Source organism: Caretta caretta, chromosome 6 (assembly GCF_965140235.1).
Source record: "Caretta caretta isolate rCarCar2 chromosome 6, rCarCar1.hap1, whole genome shotgun sequence".
Lineage (NCBI taxonomy): Eukaryota > Metazoa > Chordata > Testudines > Cheloniidae > Caretta > Caretta caretta.
The window spans coordinates 25,320,715-25,336,602 of NC_134211.1; the positions used below are offsets into that span (position 1 = coordinate 25,320,715).

Consider the following 15,888-nt stretch of genomic DNA (forward strand, 5'->3'; position numbering starts at 1 on the left):
CAGTTGGCAACGGGCTTTGTTGCAAGCATAGGTCCCTGGGTTACTGTTTTTGTTGTGTAGTGTGCGGTTGCTGGTGAGTATTTGCTTCAGGTTGGGGGGCTGTCTGTGAGCAAGGACTGGCCTGTCTCCCAAGATCTGTGAGAGTAATAGGTCGTCCTTCAGGATAGATTGTAGATCCTTGATGATGTGCTGGAGAGGTTTTAGTTGGGGGCTGAAGGTGATGGCTAGTGGCGTTCTGTTATTTTCTTTGTTGGGCCTGTCCTGGAGTAGGTGACTTCTGGGTACTTTTCTGGCTCTGTCAATCTATTTCTTCTCTTCAGCAGGTGGGTATTGTAGTTGTAAGAATGCTTGATAGAGATCTTGTAGGTGTTTGTCTCTGTCTGAGGGGTTGGAGCAAATGCATAGGTCCCTGGGTTACTGTTTTTGTTGTGTAGTGTGCGGTTGCTGGTGAGTATTTGCTTCAGGTTGGGGGGCTGTCTGTGAGCAAGGACTGGCCTGTCTCCCAAGATCTGTGAGAGTAATAGGTCGTCCTTCAGGATAGATTGTAGATCCTTGATGATGTGCTGGAGAGGTTTTAGTTGGGGGCTGAAGGTGATGGCTAGTGGCGTTCTGTTATTTTCTTTGTTGGGCCTGTCCTGGAGTAGGTGACTTCTGGGTACTTTTCTGGCTCTGTCAATCTATTTCTTCTCTTCAGCAGGTGGGTATTGTAGTTGTAAGAATGCTTGATAGAGATCTTGTAGGTGTTTGTCTCTGTCTGAGGGGTTGGAGCAAATGCGGTTGTATCGCAGAGCTTGGCTGTAGAGAATGGATCATGTGGTGTGGTCTGGATGAAAGCTGGAGGCATGTAGGTCAGAACAGCGGCCAGTAGGTTTCCAGTATAGGGTGGTGTTTATGTGACTATCGCTTATTAGCACTGTAGTGTCCAGGAAGTGGATCTCTTGTGTGGACTGGTCCAGGCTGAGGTTGATGGTGGGATGGAAATTCATGTAGACCATTTGATATTTTGGAACTGCTACACAGATCGCTGACAATCAGCTATGCTGGGTTATAGATCTGCTGAGTCTGGAGAATTTTTTTTCTTCATGACATCTGCTGAGTTAGGATAAAACCCCTGATTTTCATCAGAGATTACTTAATCAAGCCTAGGTGAAAGGCCTAGCAAGGAATGCCAACTTTCTAATTGCACAAACCCAAACACCCTTGCCATGCCCCTGTACCTCCCCTTCTCTGAGGCCCTGCCCCTCGCTCTCCCCCACCCTCACTCACTTTCACTGGGATGGGGCAGGGGGTTGGGGTGAGGGTGCCCGCTCTGGGCTGAGAGGTGGGGCTGAGGGGCTTGGAGTGTGGGAGAGGGATCCAGGCTGGGGCAGGGGGTTGGGGTTCAGGCTATGGGAGGGAGTTTGGATGTGGGAGGGGGCTCAGGGCTGGAGGTGAGGGCTCTGCCTGCGGGTGCGGGATTTGGGGTGGGCCAGGGATGAGGGGTTTGGGGTACAGGAGGAGGCTCCGGGCTGAGGCCAAGAGGTTTGGAGTGAGGGAGGGGGTGCAGAAAGGAGTGTGGGCTCTGGCAGGGGGTTTGGGTGCTGGAGGGGGCTCAGGGCTAGGACAGGAGGTTGGGGTGCAGGAGAGGGTGGGGGCAGTGTGAAGAGATCCCCTGGCCACCCCTGCACCTAGGAGCCAGAGGGACATGCCCGTCACTTCCGGGAGCTGTGCGGAGCCAGGGGATGCAGGGAGCCTGCCTTAGCCCCGCTGTGCCACCAACCGGACTTTTAGCAGCCTAATATCTCCCTGATTGCTTTCAATAGCCACTGGGAGATCGACGCCGATTGCAGTAGACTACCGGCCAATCCAGGAGGGTTGGCAACCCTACTTATAACTCTGATGGGAAGTACCTTATTCATGGAACTTCACTACAAGAGGAGCTGCTAGGGAGAGGCATGACTATGAAAAGTGGCAACAGGAGCTGATTCAGTGTCCTTTCCTGTACTACCACAGTGATAGCAGCCTTGTCTCAATTCTGAGATTACTCCATGAATGTTAGCTTCATTTTGGCTCTGAGTCCCACACTGTTTTCCAAAGGGTGATGATGGCAGACTGATTTGTGTTCCTGAGGGAGAGACTAGAAAAAGTCTACAATTAACTTGTTTTGTACCTATTAAAATTACTTTGATGCATTTCTTACCTGAGGATTTTTCTCTGAGACTGCAAATGTGCTTGAAACACTTTTTAATGAAGAGAAGAATTATCTGTTTATACATCCTTGCTCAAAGAAAGACACTTTAGTCAGTGTTTTAACATTGACCAGTTCCTCTCGTTAGCATATGTCCTTAATACTGGCTTTAACCAATTGGATATTAGGAACTTATCAACTGAACTTAACTAAGTAAGTCTTTCCTGTGAAGCAATGTAATTATGCCTGAGATAAAGCCATATCCTCAGGCCCTAAGTTAGCAGCAGAGCAGGTCTCAGTCGTTCTACCTATAACAGTGCTGTAAAACTAACAAGCTGACAGTTATTAAAACATTGCCTTCACTTTTAGTATCATATTACAATACCAATTTTGAGTGAACAAAGTATAATTCACACACTACCAGGAGGTGGATATAAATATTTTCTGCAGTTGAAAAATGTGCTCATTTGTATTTTTACCATGAGTTTTTAAAAACAAAAAGATACACTTGAAATATCTAGAAGAGTATACTTTGCCTTACACGCAAACCAAGCCTGATTCCCATAGTTGATTTCAACAAAGTTTGAGTGCTCAGCAAGAGGAGCTAGAGTGCTCAGAACTTTTTAAAATCAAGTAATTTATGCTTAGTATAATTTTCATTCTAGCATTTTTATATATTAATACAGTACAATGTAATAATTATGCAGATACTACTCTGAACTTTGTTTAACTGTGTAATGTTGGACAGTTAGAGGGTTACGCTAACATCTTTAACTCTCTGTACCCATTTATTCCATCAAAATTAACACAACAGCATCTAACCTGCTTGGGTCCTTTTGAAAATCTCACTGAGACCCTATCTGCATTATTAAGCAACTAAATACTTTTGAAAATCTGGCACAAGTTCCTTGCCCATCTTTGATGTTACTCCTGTTACAAGACAGGAGTAACCTGATGAATGCATAACAGCAATGTCATTAATTCAAGATCAGGTTCCCCTGAGTTCTGTCCAGCACACCACCTTTTACCTTGCATTTATTAATACACCTTGCATTGTTCAGGGATAACCCCTTAATGTATTTTTGCAGAGGTGGGAACAAGTTTGGAAATATGCTACATTTCTGTTTAGTTAAATATTGGGTATTTTGTGGGTTTTTATAATTTTTTTTAAAATAAGTATATTTTAGGGATTGTGTAGTTGTGACCTGCAGTGAATCTGAAGCATAAGTGAGTTGCTAAATGTTCATTTCTATAATGCATCTTTTACCTAGGTAAAAACATTAAGAAATTGCATTCTCAGGTGTTTCATAATTCAGTTCATAATTGAATTCATTTTGGGGAGCAAATATGATCGTTGGCATAAAATACAGTTAATAGCTGCAAAAAGAAAAGGAGTACTTGTGGCACCTTAGAGACTAACCAATTTATTTGAGCATGAGCTTTCGTGAGCCACAGCTCACTTCATCAGATGTGTACCGTGGAAACTGCAGCAGACTTTATATACTCACAGAGAATATGAAACAATACCTCCTCCCACCCCACTGTCCTGCTGGTAATAGCTTATCTAAAGTGATCAACAGGTGGGCCATTTCCAGCACAAATCCAGGTTTTCTCACCCTCCACCCCCCCACACAAATTCACTCTCCTGCTGGTGATAGCCCATCCAAAGTGACAACTCTTTACATAATCAAGTCGGGCTATTTCCTGCATAGATCCAGGTTTTCTCACAGTCTGCTGCAGTTTCCACGGTACACATCTGATGAAGTGAGCTGTGGCTCACGAAAGCTCATGCTCAAATAAATTGGTTAGTCTCTAAGGTGCCACAAGTACTCCTTTTCTTTTTGCGAATACAGACTAACACGGCTGTTCCTCTGAAACCAGTTAATAGCTGGCAACCACTGACACAAAAATACAGCACATTTCCATTTGGAGTTTATTACTTATCATTATTTGTCTTAAAGATGACAGGACAGACAAAGGATGGGAGGGGAAGCAAGGCAGGGGGAGGTGAAGTGACTTGTTGAAGGTCATTGCCCAAGTTAATGGTATAGCTTGGATTAGGACCCACATCCCCAGTTTTCCAGTCCAGTGACATATCATGAGAACATGTAGCCTACAGATAAAAGTAGCCGACAGAATGCCAAATATCCAAACTTGGAAGTGGTTTGTGACCTGCGAGAATTTTAATTGCTCTTGGAGGCTGAATTTACACCTACTGCACTGTTGTTGTTGTATTAGATACCATTATTTCTGCAGCGCACAGGAGAAAGCCTTGACTTCCTGTAAACAATGACTTGGTGCAGACTTAATAAGCCTCACTATGCTACATCAGTATTGTGGTAATCTTCACATCAGTGTTGTGAAAACCTAACTTCCAGGTGTTTCCTCTGTGTTGCGTGTTGTTTGTAGTTAGTACTGATGTACTAAGTGAATTAGGCTGCGTTTTAGGGATTTGTTGCTGTACAGAAATCACTCCAGTTTGGCCCTTGCTGCTTACATCAATACTATGTGCTAATAAATCTCACAATTACCTCGTGTGGTATTGTACAAATTCACTGCATGTGTCCTTAGCATGAGCCATGAAGTAGTCTTAGCAGATATCTCCTGCATGTAAATAAAATCAGCAGTTCAGTCTTGAGCAGAACTGGGCTGGCAGTGTTTCCTGAAGGAAGAGCAAGCCCATGGCCCAGCAATTTCATGTACTGTAAAGTTTTCCAAGTCATGAAGACTTAAATTAATGCTTGTACTTTGCAACATGTTAACATGTACTTTGTTGTAATTCAATTTCCTGTACCTTTTCATTCTTCTGTGAATGAGGAAGCAGGCACAGAGAGGTAAATTGACTTCCCTAAGATCACACAGATAGTGGGAAAGATGGGAGTAGATCCAATGTCTAATGACTTCCAGTTGCTTTCTCTGCCCAAAATAAGGGGTCTTCCTGTCTAAAAATATATAATAAATAGCAATGTCATTTTACAATGCCAAAACATAGTCTCCCTTAGAGGTTAAGAAATCTGAGCATCAAACATCCCAGTTTCTCAAGGGTGGAGGGATAGCTCAGTGGGTTGAGTATTGGCCTGCTAAACCCAGGGTTGTGTGTTCAATCCTTGAAGGGGTCATTTAGGGATCGGGGGGAAAAATTGGGGGTTGGTCCTGCTTTGAGCAGGGGGTTAGACTAGATGATCTCCTGAGGTTCCTTCCAACCCTGATATTCTATGATTCAACCAGGTTGATATCACAACCACCATAGGTTGGAATGACCATCTGAATCTTTCAGGGCACTCCACTGCTTCTATATACAACTCTGTTAGTATATATTAAAATAAGAACCCGTGACTGAGGACACGTTTATTGAGAGATCCTGTCAAAGCCTAATGAAAATATTAGAAGCAGTTTAGAACCCAATCCTGCAACTTGTTGCATGTGGATAGACAGCTGCAGCCTCATGAAGCCCTATTGTTTTGCATATCCTGTGTGTGACAAGCCCCAGGATTATGACCTTAATTTGAAAATATGCTTTATTTAAGAGTACCAAATTTTAGTTTCAAATATTTATAACCCTGAAAAATGCCCTAGACAGGTTTTATATAAACACCTAGATAGAAAAAAATTAGTACATTTGGTTGAAGAAATGGAGGAAAAAAATCCTATTGGAAGTTACAGTGTTGGAAGTGTTTCTGTACTATTGTCCGTCCAAGCTGACTGGGTTTTTCCATTCAAACTTTTCATGGGCATTATCTTTTTATAGACTTTTTTCCCCAAAACAAGAATTTTCACAAATGAAAAGCTTCAATTTGGAAAAATCCTACAATGTGTGACTAAGCTAATCCATTAAACATGGCAATGCAACCTTTCTTCCCCTTCCCCCAAAAAACAAAACAAAAAGCCTTGAAAATGAAAAAATGAAAACAACTCCCCCGAAACAGCAAACACACACCAAAAAATAGCAGAGAGAGTGAGAGAAGAAAAAACTGAAGAACAGACTAAATTCTCATCAAATTTCCATCCATATTTTTTTAAATGAAAATTTTCAAATGAAACCAAAATAGTTTTGCAGAAATTTTCATTTTTTTAAAGAAGGGTACTTTCTTACATTTTTTGTGTGTGTGGAAAAACTTTTGATCAGAGCTACAATTTAATGGCAACATAGTATAGTTCTTAATGTAAATAAATGCTTTGTGCAAAAAATAGACTTGTGCATAATTTTGTACCTCTGATTGTAACCAACTGGCTATGCATGTCAAAAAAATGAATGAAGGCTATGTTAATATTTTTTGTAATGCCATATGTACTTCTTTTTACAGGTGACTGTTACAACTATTGGTTATGGGGATAAGGTACCTCAGACATGGATAGGAAAGACCATTGCATCTTGTTTTTCCGTGTTTGCTATCTCATTTTTTGCCCTTCCTGCGGTAGGTTCTCTTGTGGGTTTTTTTCTGACAGTTTGTTCTTAAATGAATTAATGGACCATTGCATCTTTTATGAATAATATCTTCAGCTTGCCAACATTTTTTTTAAAATATCAAAAGTAGCTAAAAAGAATTTTTATGCTTCCTTATCAATTTTATATAGTGTTCTATTTACTGCAGTCTACATTTGCTAGAGTTCTCTTCTAAACAGTTTTTTTAGCCTGAAAATGAAAGTTTAAATGAGAATACCTTTCTCTTCAGGTTTTAGAGATGTACAATACATTGAATTCACATGGTAATCATTTTTGTGAGTGCACTAATGCTGATGTTTTAGTTTTGTAAAGCCCCAGTACATCATAAGCACTTCAGCATGTGCTTAAGTGTCATTGAAGTCAATGGGTTTAAATACTCTGCTGAATAGGGATGAATTTAAGCATGTGCTTTGCTGAATCACGAAATTTAAACCTTTATTAGAATATACATAGAAGTGTCTTAACAGGTATAAACTTGCATTATTTTTGTCTGTTCTTTTCCATTCTTACCTTCACCCCCCTTTCTACTACTGAGAAATGACCTTTGATAAATAAATGACTTGTAAAGCTATTTCTTTGATCTTGATTTTTTTCTGAATTTAATGTCTTCAGGGATGTTTTTAAAGTAATTATTCTGACGTCTTTATCTCCACGAACATGCTTATAACTTGCCTGTCAGTTTTCCCAGTTAGTTGTAGCTGTAAAATAAACTTATTTTCAGTGTTGTTTTGATACAAAGGAGAAATAATTAATCTGTTTTTTGCATAGGACAACTAACAAAAGTTAGGTGTTGTCCTCCCGGTAATAATAATTGGTTCATAATAAGCATTTTATGCGTCTACCTTGTCCTAAGAGTGTGGTCAAAAAGAAATACTAATGCAGCTAAACACAACTGGAATGGGTCTTTGGGTCTAGTGCAAACCCTTAATAATTCCAAAACTAAATGTAGCATGGGTCACTTGTTTAATCGTCATTGCCTCTGTGACCTCTGTTAAATGAATTTCAGAGAGAACAAAATGCATTTCCTATTAATTTCTAACTGGAACATTTGATGAGCGGCAGAGTTCAGTACAGTAAAGCCAAGGTAGCCAACTGCCCTGTTGTCTTACATTGGCTTAATTAGAATCCACTATTCTCTAGTGGTGTAGTTCCAGGTGTAACAGTGGTAGAGGCCATAGTGTAAACAGGTCTCAGTTGTATTTACCACTGTGTTGATAAACCTGACATTAAATGTCTCCACAGAGGAGGTGATAACTAAACAAGTGAACTGGACTATGCTTACTTTTGGAATGGTTTACTAGACCTCATATATTAATTGCTCTTGAGTCGGGTCAGATGACATGGCGGTAAACTCACCTGAGTCCTGAAAACACTTCAGCGTCCACCATTGCTACCACTGGTGGAGAATCATAGGCCCCAATTTCCCTACAATAGACGCATCCAAAGAGGCTTGCTTATGACTTAATAATACATGGACTTTTCATCACACTGAAGGGGTAGGCAAATCAGGGTAAAAACACGCTTTCAGATTTGACTCTTCATCTGCACAAGGATTTATGTGGTTTTCAGACTGTGTAATACCATCTACACTTATTCTCTAGAGGGTTGATCCAAAGCTGAAAGATTCCCATTGACTTGTATGGGCTTTGGATCAGGCCACAAAAGAACTATCATTTTAAGTTCCAAGAAGAAATACTAACCGAGACTGAAAATATGTCTGTTTGCATATTAAGTCATTTCCCCTAAATAATTAGCTAAGTTGTTTATGATGCTGAATAAAACTTTATTAATATGATGTAATTTGGCCAGAGTGTTGAAATTTTTTTTTTCTGAACGTTAGATCTTTATTTTCTTTTTTCCCTTAGGGAATTCTCGGTTCAGGCTTTGCCTTGAAGGTACAACAGAAACAAAGACAGAAACACTTTAACCGTCAAATCCCAGCTGCTGCGTCTCTCATTCAGGTACCTGGACTGCTATATTTTAAATGCATTAATTTTCTCCCTTTTATTTCAGGCTGTTTTTTTTTCAAAGCTGCCTGAAGGATTTGGACACCAAATTCCCATTAAAAATTAATTGGGAATCCAGATCTCCTAGGTGACTCTGAAAATCCCATCCTTAAAGGGAAAATCGTGGCCAGAGCAATTGGAACTATTCTTCACAAAAGACAGTGCAAACAGTTCAGATCAGCTGTTTTGAATTTCTTGCAGAAAAATATCCTGTGATGGTGGTTTGTTTGATACAAGAGTTGTTAGAGCTGATCACCAGTACTCTCATACATCTTGCAGCAACTACAAAGTAGAGCTCTGCAGTTCCCAAAATTTCTATCCTGCAGAAAATTTTGCATTTCAATAAAAAAACAAAATGAACAAACCAAAACCTATTACAAATCCAAACAAAAGGTCAGTTATGCAAAATTTTCCATGGGACGAACACTTTCAAAAAATTCCAATTTGGAGGAACTAAAATGGAATTTTTCAAAAATTTCTGGTCTGAGCTCTCTGGGCTCCTGGGAACCCAGCTCATCTGGGGAGCCCAGACAGCCTACCAGGTAAATTGTCATGGAGATTGGGAACTCCAGCTTACAAGAGCCTTGCCAAGTGGACTTTTGGGGAGTCAGCTTCTCAGGGAGCTGACTTCCTGGGAGGTCAGGAAGACCAGGAAGTCCCATTTTACAGATAGTGACCTGAGAAGTTAGGTGATGTGCCCAATCAAGGTCACGGAGGGAGTCCATGAAGAGCAGGGAATTCAACTGAGGTCTCTTGAGTCCCACCCCAGAGGGCTTCCTACCAGGCCATCCTTCCCACTTTGTGTTGTGCTGACCCTGCTTATTGCAAATAAAACACGTAGTTAAATAAAGAACATTTCTCCCCCTTTTTTGTTTATCAAGCAATTTAAAATTAGATGGACTGAATTTACTAAATGAGGATTTTCCATAATGCGAAATGATAAATTATCCTTCATTTCTGAAGGAACCTGAACACATCAATAATTTTTAATATCCTCTTTAACTTTCAGGAAAATCACATTTTAGAAGCTTTAACAATGAATCTATTGTAATAATTGTACTGCTAACGTTTATTTTAGACTGCATGGAGGTGCTATGCAGCAGAAAACCCAGACTCTTCTACGTGGAAAATATACATAAGAAAACCTGCCAAAAATTATCATTTGATGTCACCTAGTCCAAAACCAAAGAAATCAGTAATGGTATCGGTAAGTAACCCTGGTTTTCTTTCCCATTTTGGTTGTTCAGTGAATACATATGCTTGGTAGATTGATTGGAATTTGCTCATTCTCCAGAGGCTATAAATTGTATTTGTATTACAGGATATTGCTTGGTCTTAAAGTTTTGCTTTTCAAATGAACATTGGGGTTTTCCAGATAGAAACATTTATATCTGCAGTTTACTTTGCTGCAATTCACTGGTTTGATTTTGATGGACATGAGAGTTTTGAGGGACACAGCAGTGACATAACGCATTTCTATCAACCAGTAATTGAATGTAGGACACTGTGAAATAATGAGCAATGGGAAGGTAAAACAATATATTGCAATGGTAAAATACTGTGCTGCTCTCAAATATTATTCTTATAGCTCAATCTGCCCCTCTGGTAGTAACACATATTTACATACAGTAGTATTTCATGTCACATGATTTCAAATAATATATGTTATTATACAAACACAACTGTGTATATACAGTATAATTAAAATAAATACCTGGTAGGTAGACTGAACTGTGCTAGGCAGATAAAATTGAGTTCCACTTGATTTATATTATTTGGGTGTGTTGGATGAAACCTGAAAAAATGAGGTCCTATTTGCTTTGCCTCAAGCATGAGGATCAAATTTCCAAAGAGCCAGAGGCCCTCCTAAACTTGCATTATGCAAGCGTGCACACACCCACATTCAAGTAATTGAGTCTGCAAATATCCATTTGTGTGTCCAGCTACGCAGTTTGCATATTTGTTCTTAAAGGCACAGGGAGGTTCCTCTTCTTAAGGAATTGCCATTAATGGTCCCAGGGTACTACTTTATAAGAATTTTGTCTTTGTGTCCTTGGCTAAAATGTCCCTTTCCCCCAACTTTGTGGAGTATGCAAGAGGCTAGTTAGCTGCATGTTTCTCTCCCTCCACCCCAGAATTAGTTATACCTCAGTATTAGTCTATGTAAATGCCTTGTAAAGCACTTTAGAATATTTTGCTGTGAAAGGCACTTTGCAAATATAAATTTATATTATGTATTACTTCACCCATTCCGGTTGCAGCTGTTTAACAGTACGTGGCAGAAATATGTAACAGGCTTGCCGAGGAAGTGAAAAAGAATATTGGGCCAGATCCTTACCTGGACTAGATAGGCATAGGTCAATTAATGTCAATAGAGCTATGTCTGTTTGTAGCAGTTGAGGATCTGGCCCATCGTAGCCATGAAACCGCAAGTGATTTATGTAGGCAGTATGATAATCTTGTTTTACCTTCCGAAAAATTATTTTGATTACCTTTCCTAATTTGCCTTTATCAGGCCACTTTTGTCCAGTATATAATAGCTGAATTAGGAGGGTACTATGATTCTTCAGCACAGAAGCCAGTACCTGTTTATTTTAAATGTGTTATCGAATAAAGTTTGTAACATATATAACTCATTGCTGAATTAGCAGGGTTATTTTTTACTACAAGTCAGTGTTTCAGTAATTATTCCAATATGTATGATCCTAGGAATTATCCTGTTTTAAAAAAAAATCATCTTGCGAAATGAGCTAGCAATGATAATGAGAATACCAATCTAATATTTATAGTGCCTTTTCTTGAAGAACCCTAAACCACTCTGCATCCTTTTACTGTGGGAATTTTGCAAACTACATACTAGAGAGAAGCTGAAATCTCAATCTGAAATCAGAGCTCCTTCAGATTTCAAAGAGGGATTGGATTTCAGTCCTGACTTCCTGTCTTTACAGTTTTAGTTGCAGGGTAATTCTATGGTTCTGATGAAGCCAAAATCAAAAAGGTGATTTTGTGAGATTTCTTTCATTTGTGACTGAGTGAATCTAAAACCATTAGATATGAACCCCAAACCTTTATTAAACCTTAACTGCATCTGAATACTGCTTATCTCCACTAAATATATAAAAGGTGAACGCCAGTAGAAAAACTCAGATTCAGGTTTGGATTTGGTTGTGAAAGTTCAAGAAGTTTCAGATCTGATGTTCTGTTTTGGATTTTTCTCTAATAATATATACTACACACCTATACCTACACACACACACAAATATAGAAAGTATTTAAGGTTGCAAAATCAAACACTCAAAACTCAGGAAATGCTAGAATTAAAAGTGCTTGTTCAACCTTAATTCTGCACCCTTGCAAATATGTATTATTGTATAATCTATGACCACATAATATTATTTCCATAGACCCCTGCCTGATTCAGTGCACAGGATAATGCTCAGTGAATGCAGGCAGGGTTGTGTATGAATGAAGAGGCTAAGAAGTGTAGTGTGGAGTATGAGGCTTGGCTCAACAAACGAGTTGTGAAGGGCATAGTATTCTTAACACCAGCTACTAAAAGGAGATATGTCTACAACTCATCGTCTCCTGGCTTCTAGCCCAGTGCACCTTCCCATAGATAAAAGGGAATTTTGCTGGGAGAAAGCAATGGGAAAATTCATTTTGTCTGTGTCCTGCCTGTTTGATGGTTCTGTTCTATGTGGCACGCTGAAGAAAGACCCTGGAGAGCATGCTCAGTGTGGGTAGAAGCTTGGATGATATGATATAACAAGCCTCTGGCAAGCTCTGTTGATCAAAACAGACTGCTGGTGGAAATATTCAATATCTTGGAACTCTGCCAAATCTGAATGGATTTTTGTGCACACATCAAAAGATACCTGCTTGACCTCAGGACTACCCCTTTGCTAAATTTCAAAGTTGTGCCATACACTACTAGAAGCATTAGAGTTCAATAAAATCTTATCTTGACTCTCTTTAAAAAAAAACCACAGGGGAGATGTTAGGCAATCTTCATATATAGGAATAACATCTCAGCTGAAATACAGCTGTTTCTGAAGTGAAATGTCATCACCATTTTAACAATGGAAAGTAACACAAATGTTGAGGACCATGAAGCATGTCCCCCGTGGTGTAGCATGGCACTGCAGTCAACCTGCCACAGTATCCCTCCTGACTTTTCAGTGACTTCCTTGGATATCAGCATGGTTTCATTTGCTGAGGTGAGTTGGCCCTCCAGCTAAGTCACTCTGAATGCCCAGCTTCTGGGGCATTCAGAGTCCAAAGGAAAATGCTAATCTTCCATCATGGATCTCTGCCAGGCACACAGTAGTCTCTAACCCTTCTTTTCCCAAGCTCAACTTCCAGCCCTCCTGTGCTCTGGTTAGTCCTTTCCTCCTCCCCTTAACAACAAGGCTCATTGCACCCTCTACAATGGTGGCAGCATAGAGGGAATCCAGACCCTCCACCTTCTACAATGGGTTCCAGGCTCTGGGAGCCCTAAATAAAAGGTCTTTCTGCTCCCTGTAGCCAAGGCCTGATTTACACCTTCTGCGCTGCGAGGCAGAGCATCTTCAGCACCCCTCCTGCCTACAGCTGACCTTCGTGTTTTCCTTAAAAAAATGAAACTTTTAACCCACTTTTAACTTTTAGGCACCCCTAGAACTCCGGCGCCTCTAGGCATGTGCCTATTGTGTCTAATTGGAAATCTGGCCCTGCCTGTAGTCACAAGCTGCCCTGCTTCTTCTTCCCAGACCTCTTATCCTCCCTGGGCTCAACCTTCTTTGCCCCTAAGACAGGGTGACCACAGCCCTCCTTCCTGGGGCTGTGCTGTAACCCTTATCGACTTTCCTGGCTTACCCTCATGGGGGTTCAATTTCTGCTCCAGGGAGCCTCCCTCTGAGTCTTCCTGGACTCTAGATTCATGAGTACTATTGCTTACTCCCTTCAACGATCCCGTGACTGCGCTCAATACAGTTGTTCTATGAGCTGAGTGTTAGTCACCTGACTAAACACCTGGCCTCCATTCCCAGCTTGCCATCTGATTCTCCCATAGAACACTTTTCCTTAAACGGCCATACATTAGAACAGGATTTTGCTGATACAGGCCCCACTGCCCTTAAAGGTGACAGAGTACAGATGGGAAATGAAAGATAGTACTATAATCCAGCTGGAAGGAGAATTCAGGTGCGCAGACTGCATTTACTCATCTTAGAATTTGGCCAGGACACCAGGATTATTATCCTACTCTTGTGTACATTGTCTTGCGAGTTTTTAATGAAAACAAATGGTCAGACTCCCCTCTGTGGTTAATCTAATCAAGTAAATTTCATTATTGAGGAGGCACTCGAGTGTGTGTTCTTACAAGAGATCTAATTTGTGTTAATATTTTTTAGGTGAAGAAGAAGTTTAAGACAGAGAAGGACAATGGACCTTCTTCTCCAGATAAAATGTTAACTGTTCCACAGATCACTTATGACCACGTGATGGATGATAGGAAGTCTGACTTTAATATTGATGCATATGAAAATTCTGGTAAGAAATTCCTTTATAACATACATTAAAATACTGGGCTATGTATTAATTATACAAAGGATCCTAGTTACGATGGTTAAAAGCGTGTATGTGTAGGAGAGGGGATTGTGGTACGACCTGCTCCCTCCCCCTTCCTTAGGAGTCCAAACAAGGATTATTTTCTGTTTGGCTTTGTCCACTGGCTAGTCTTGATGAGGCCCAGTAGCTCTCCTCATGAAAATGCTCCACTGCAGATAGGCCAAGGTTGAAGGTTTCTCCTATCTGACAGGAGAGCTAAATTCTCTGCAACTGATACCAGAGCCACCTGGTACTTAAGTCAATAGGAGGTACTATAGTTGGCCACCAACTCATCCTCCTCATCCCCCATGCAGGGGACTGGACTAGATGACCTCTTGAGGTCCCTTCCAGTCCTACGATTCTATGATCTCTTCCCAGAATAAATTCAAGTGAGCCATATCCACAGTATGCTTACACCCAAACTTTAAACAATGACCCGTGGCTGCTCTTGAAATCTGGTTTGTCACTGCAAACCATGTATGCCCTCTTCCCTCTCCTGGCGTTGGTTTTGGAGTTAGAAAGCTATTAGTTCAAGTTCATATAATGTAGTATTATAATATCATCTAACTGTTATATATAGCACTTTTCATAAATGCAGATGGTCTTCTGTGTAATTCATCAGTGTAGGTTTCTTTTGTGGGATGGAGCCATACAGAAGGAGAATGGAACCTGTTTTATAGTCCTGTTGCAATTAGAATCTTGTTGCTTTTAAAGTTACATTGTAAATTCATCAGTTATTTTACATATGATTTCTTAAAGTTACTAGCATATTGTGTTAAAAGCTGTCAACTTATGTGTTTTAATTCTGGCCAAAAGAACGTTAACTGAAGCAAATGAGGTATAATTTTTAAAGGTACGTTTTACAGATCATATAGATTTTTAAGCTCTTAAATTTTTCTTCAGAAAGTTGGCTGACTTTGTTTAAATTTAATGGTCATTAAAATGAGGAGGCGATTGCAGTGTTTATTGAAACCAGGCATATTTTAGTTCAGGCAGGAAGTCTAATCTCCTCATGTAATTCTGGTGCACTACAGTCCTGATATGCATCTTTCCTGCTTTTTCATTCCTCCTGGGCTTCTCCTGAGTAGCAACTGCCACTTAAACTCTGTTGTGCCAAACACTATTGTCGTTAGCAGGTGAACAAGGATAAAGTTGACTCTGTGGATCAACCATTGAGAAATATCTTCCTGCGAAACAGCACAGTGTGAGAGCTTTATGAATGCCTACATTTGCCAAGTCCCATCTTTGAGGTTTTTTGAGTCCCTAAATCTACTAAGGGGCCATATGATTTGCAGGCAAATACTGGAGCCCCTTCAGTATCACCTCTTTAGCTGTCAATCAAAAGTTTTCCTCTTATTTCTTCTGACACTTATTTTCTCTCCTTTTTATCTGTGTTCTGTCCTCTCAAAACTCTTACAAGTATACAGGACAAACAGGAATGTTCAAGTGGCTTGGTAAGTTCAGGAAAATAATTTTATATACAGCATGCCAGACTTTGACAATGTAACATAGTTTGCAGTGCTCTTTATGTGTGTAGTAGCTTGCTATAATCCCTTCATTACGCAAGACACAGTGCCAGACAAAAATGTGCATTCTCACACATCTGGTCACAATCACAATTTAATTAAAAAGCAGAATATCATGATGCTCTTTCATAAAATATTTGTTTATTAAGTGGCAGACAC

General features: G+C 40.1%; 1 protein-coding gene across 3 annotated transcripts in view; it reads left to right on the forward strand.

Moving 5' to 3' along the window:
• Window positions 1-15,888, forward strand: part of KCNQ1 (potassium voltage-gated channel subfamily Q member 1) — a 533,253-nt gene that overhangs the window by 160,785 nt on the left and 356,580 nt on the right. For 2 of the 3 annotated variants that reach the window (XM_075129328.1, XM_048852583.2), the window contains exons 7-10: window positions 6,472-6,582; window positions 8,477-8,572; window positions 9,696-9,824; window positions 14,008-14,146. In XM_075129328.1, the coding sequence (XP_074985429.1) occupies window positions 6,472-6,582; window positions 8,477-8,572; window positions 9,696-9,824; window positions 14,008-14,146 (475 nt within the window). Of the gene's footprint in view, window positions 1-6,471; window positions 6,583-8,476; window positions 8,573-9,695; window positions 9,825-14,007; window positions 14,147-15,630; window positions 15,658-15,888 lie in introns of all 3 variants that reach the window. The other variant, XM_048852582.2, reaches the window with a different exon arrangement.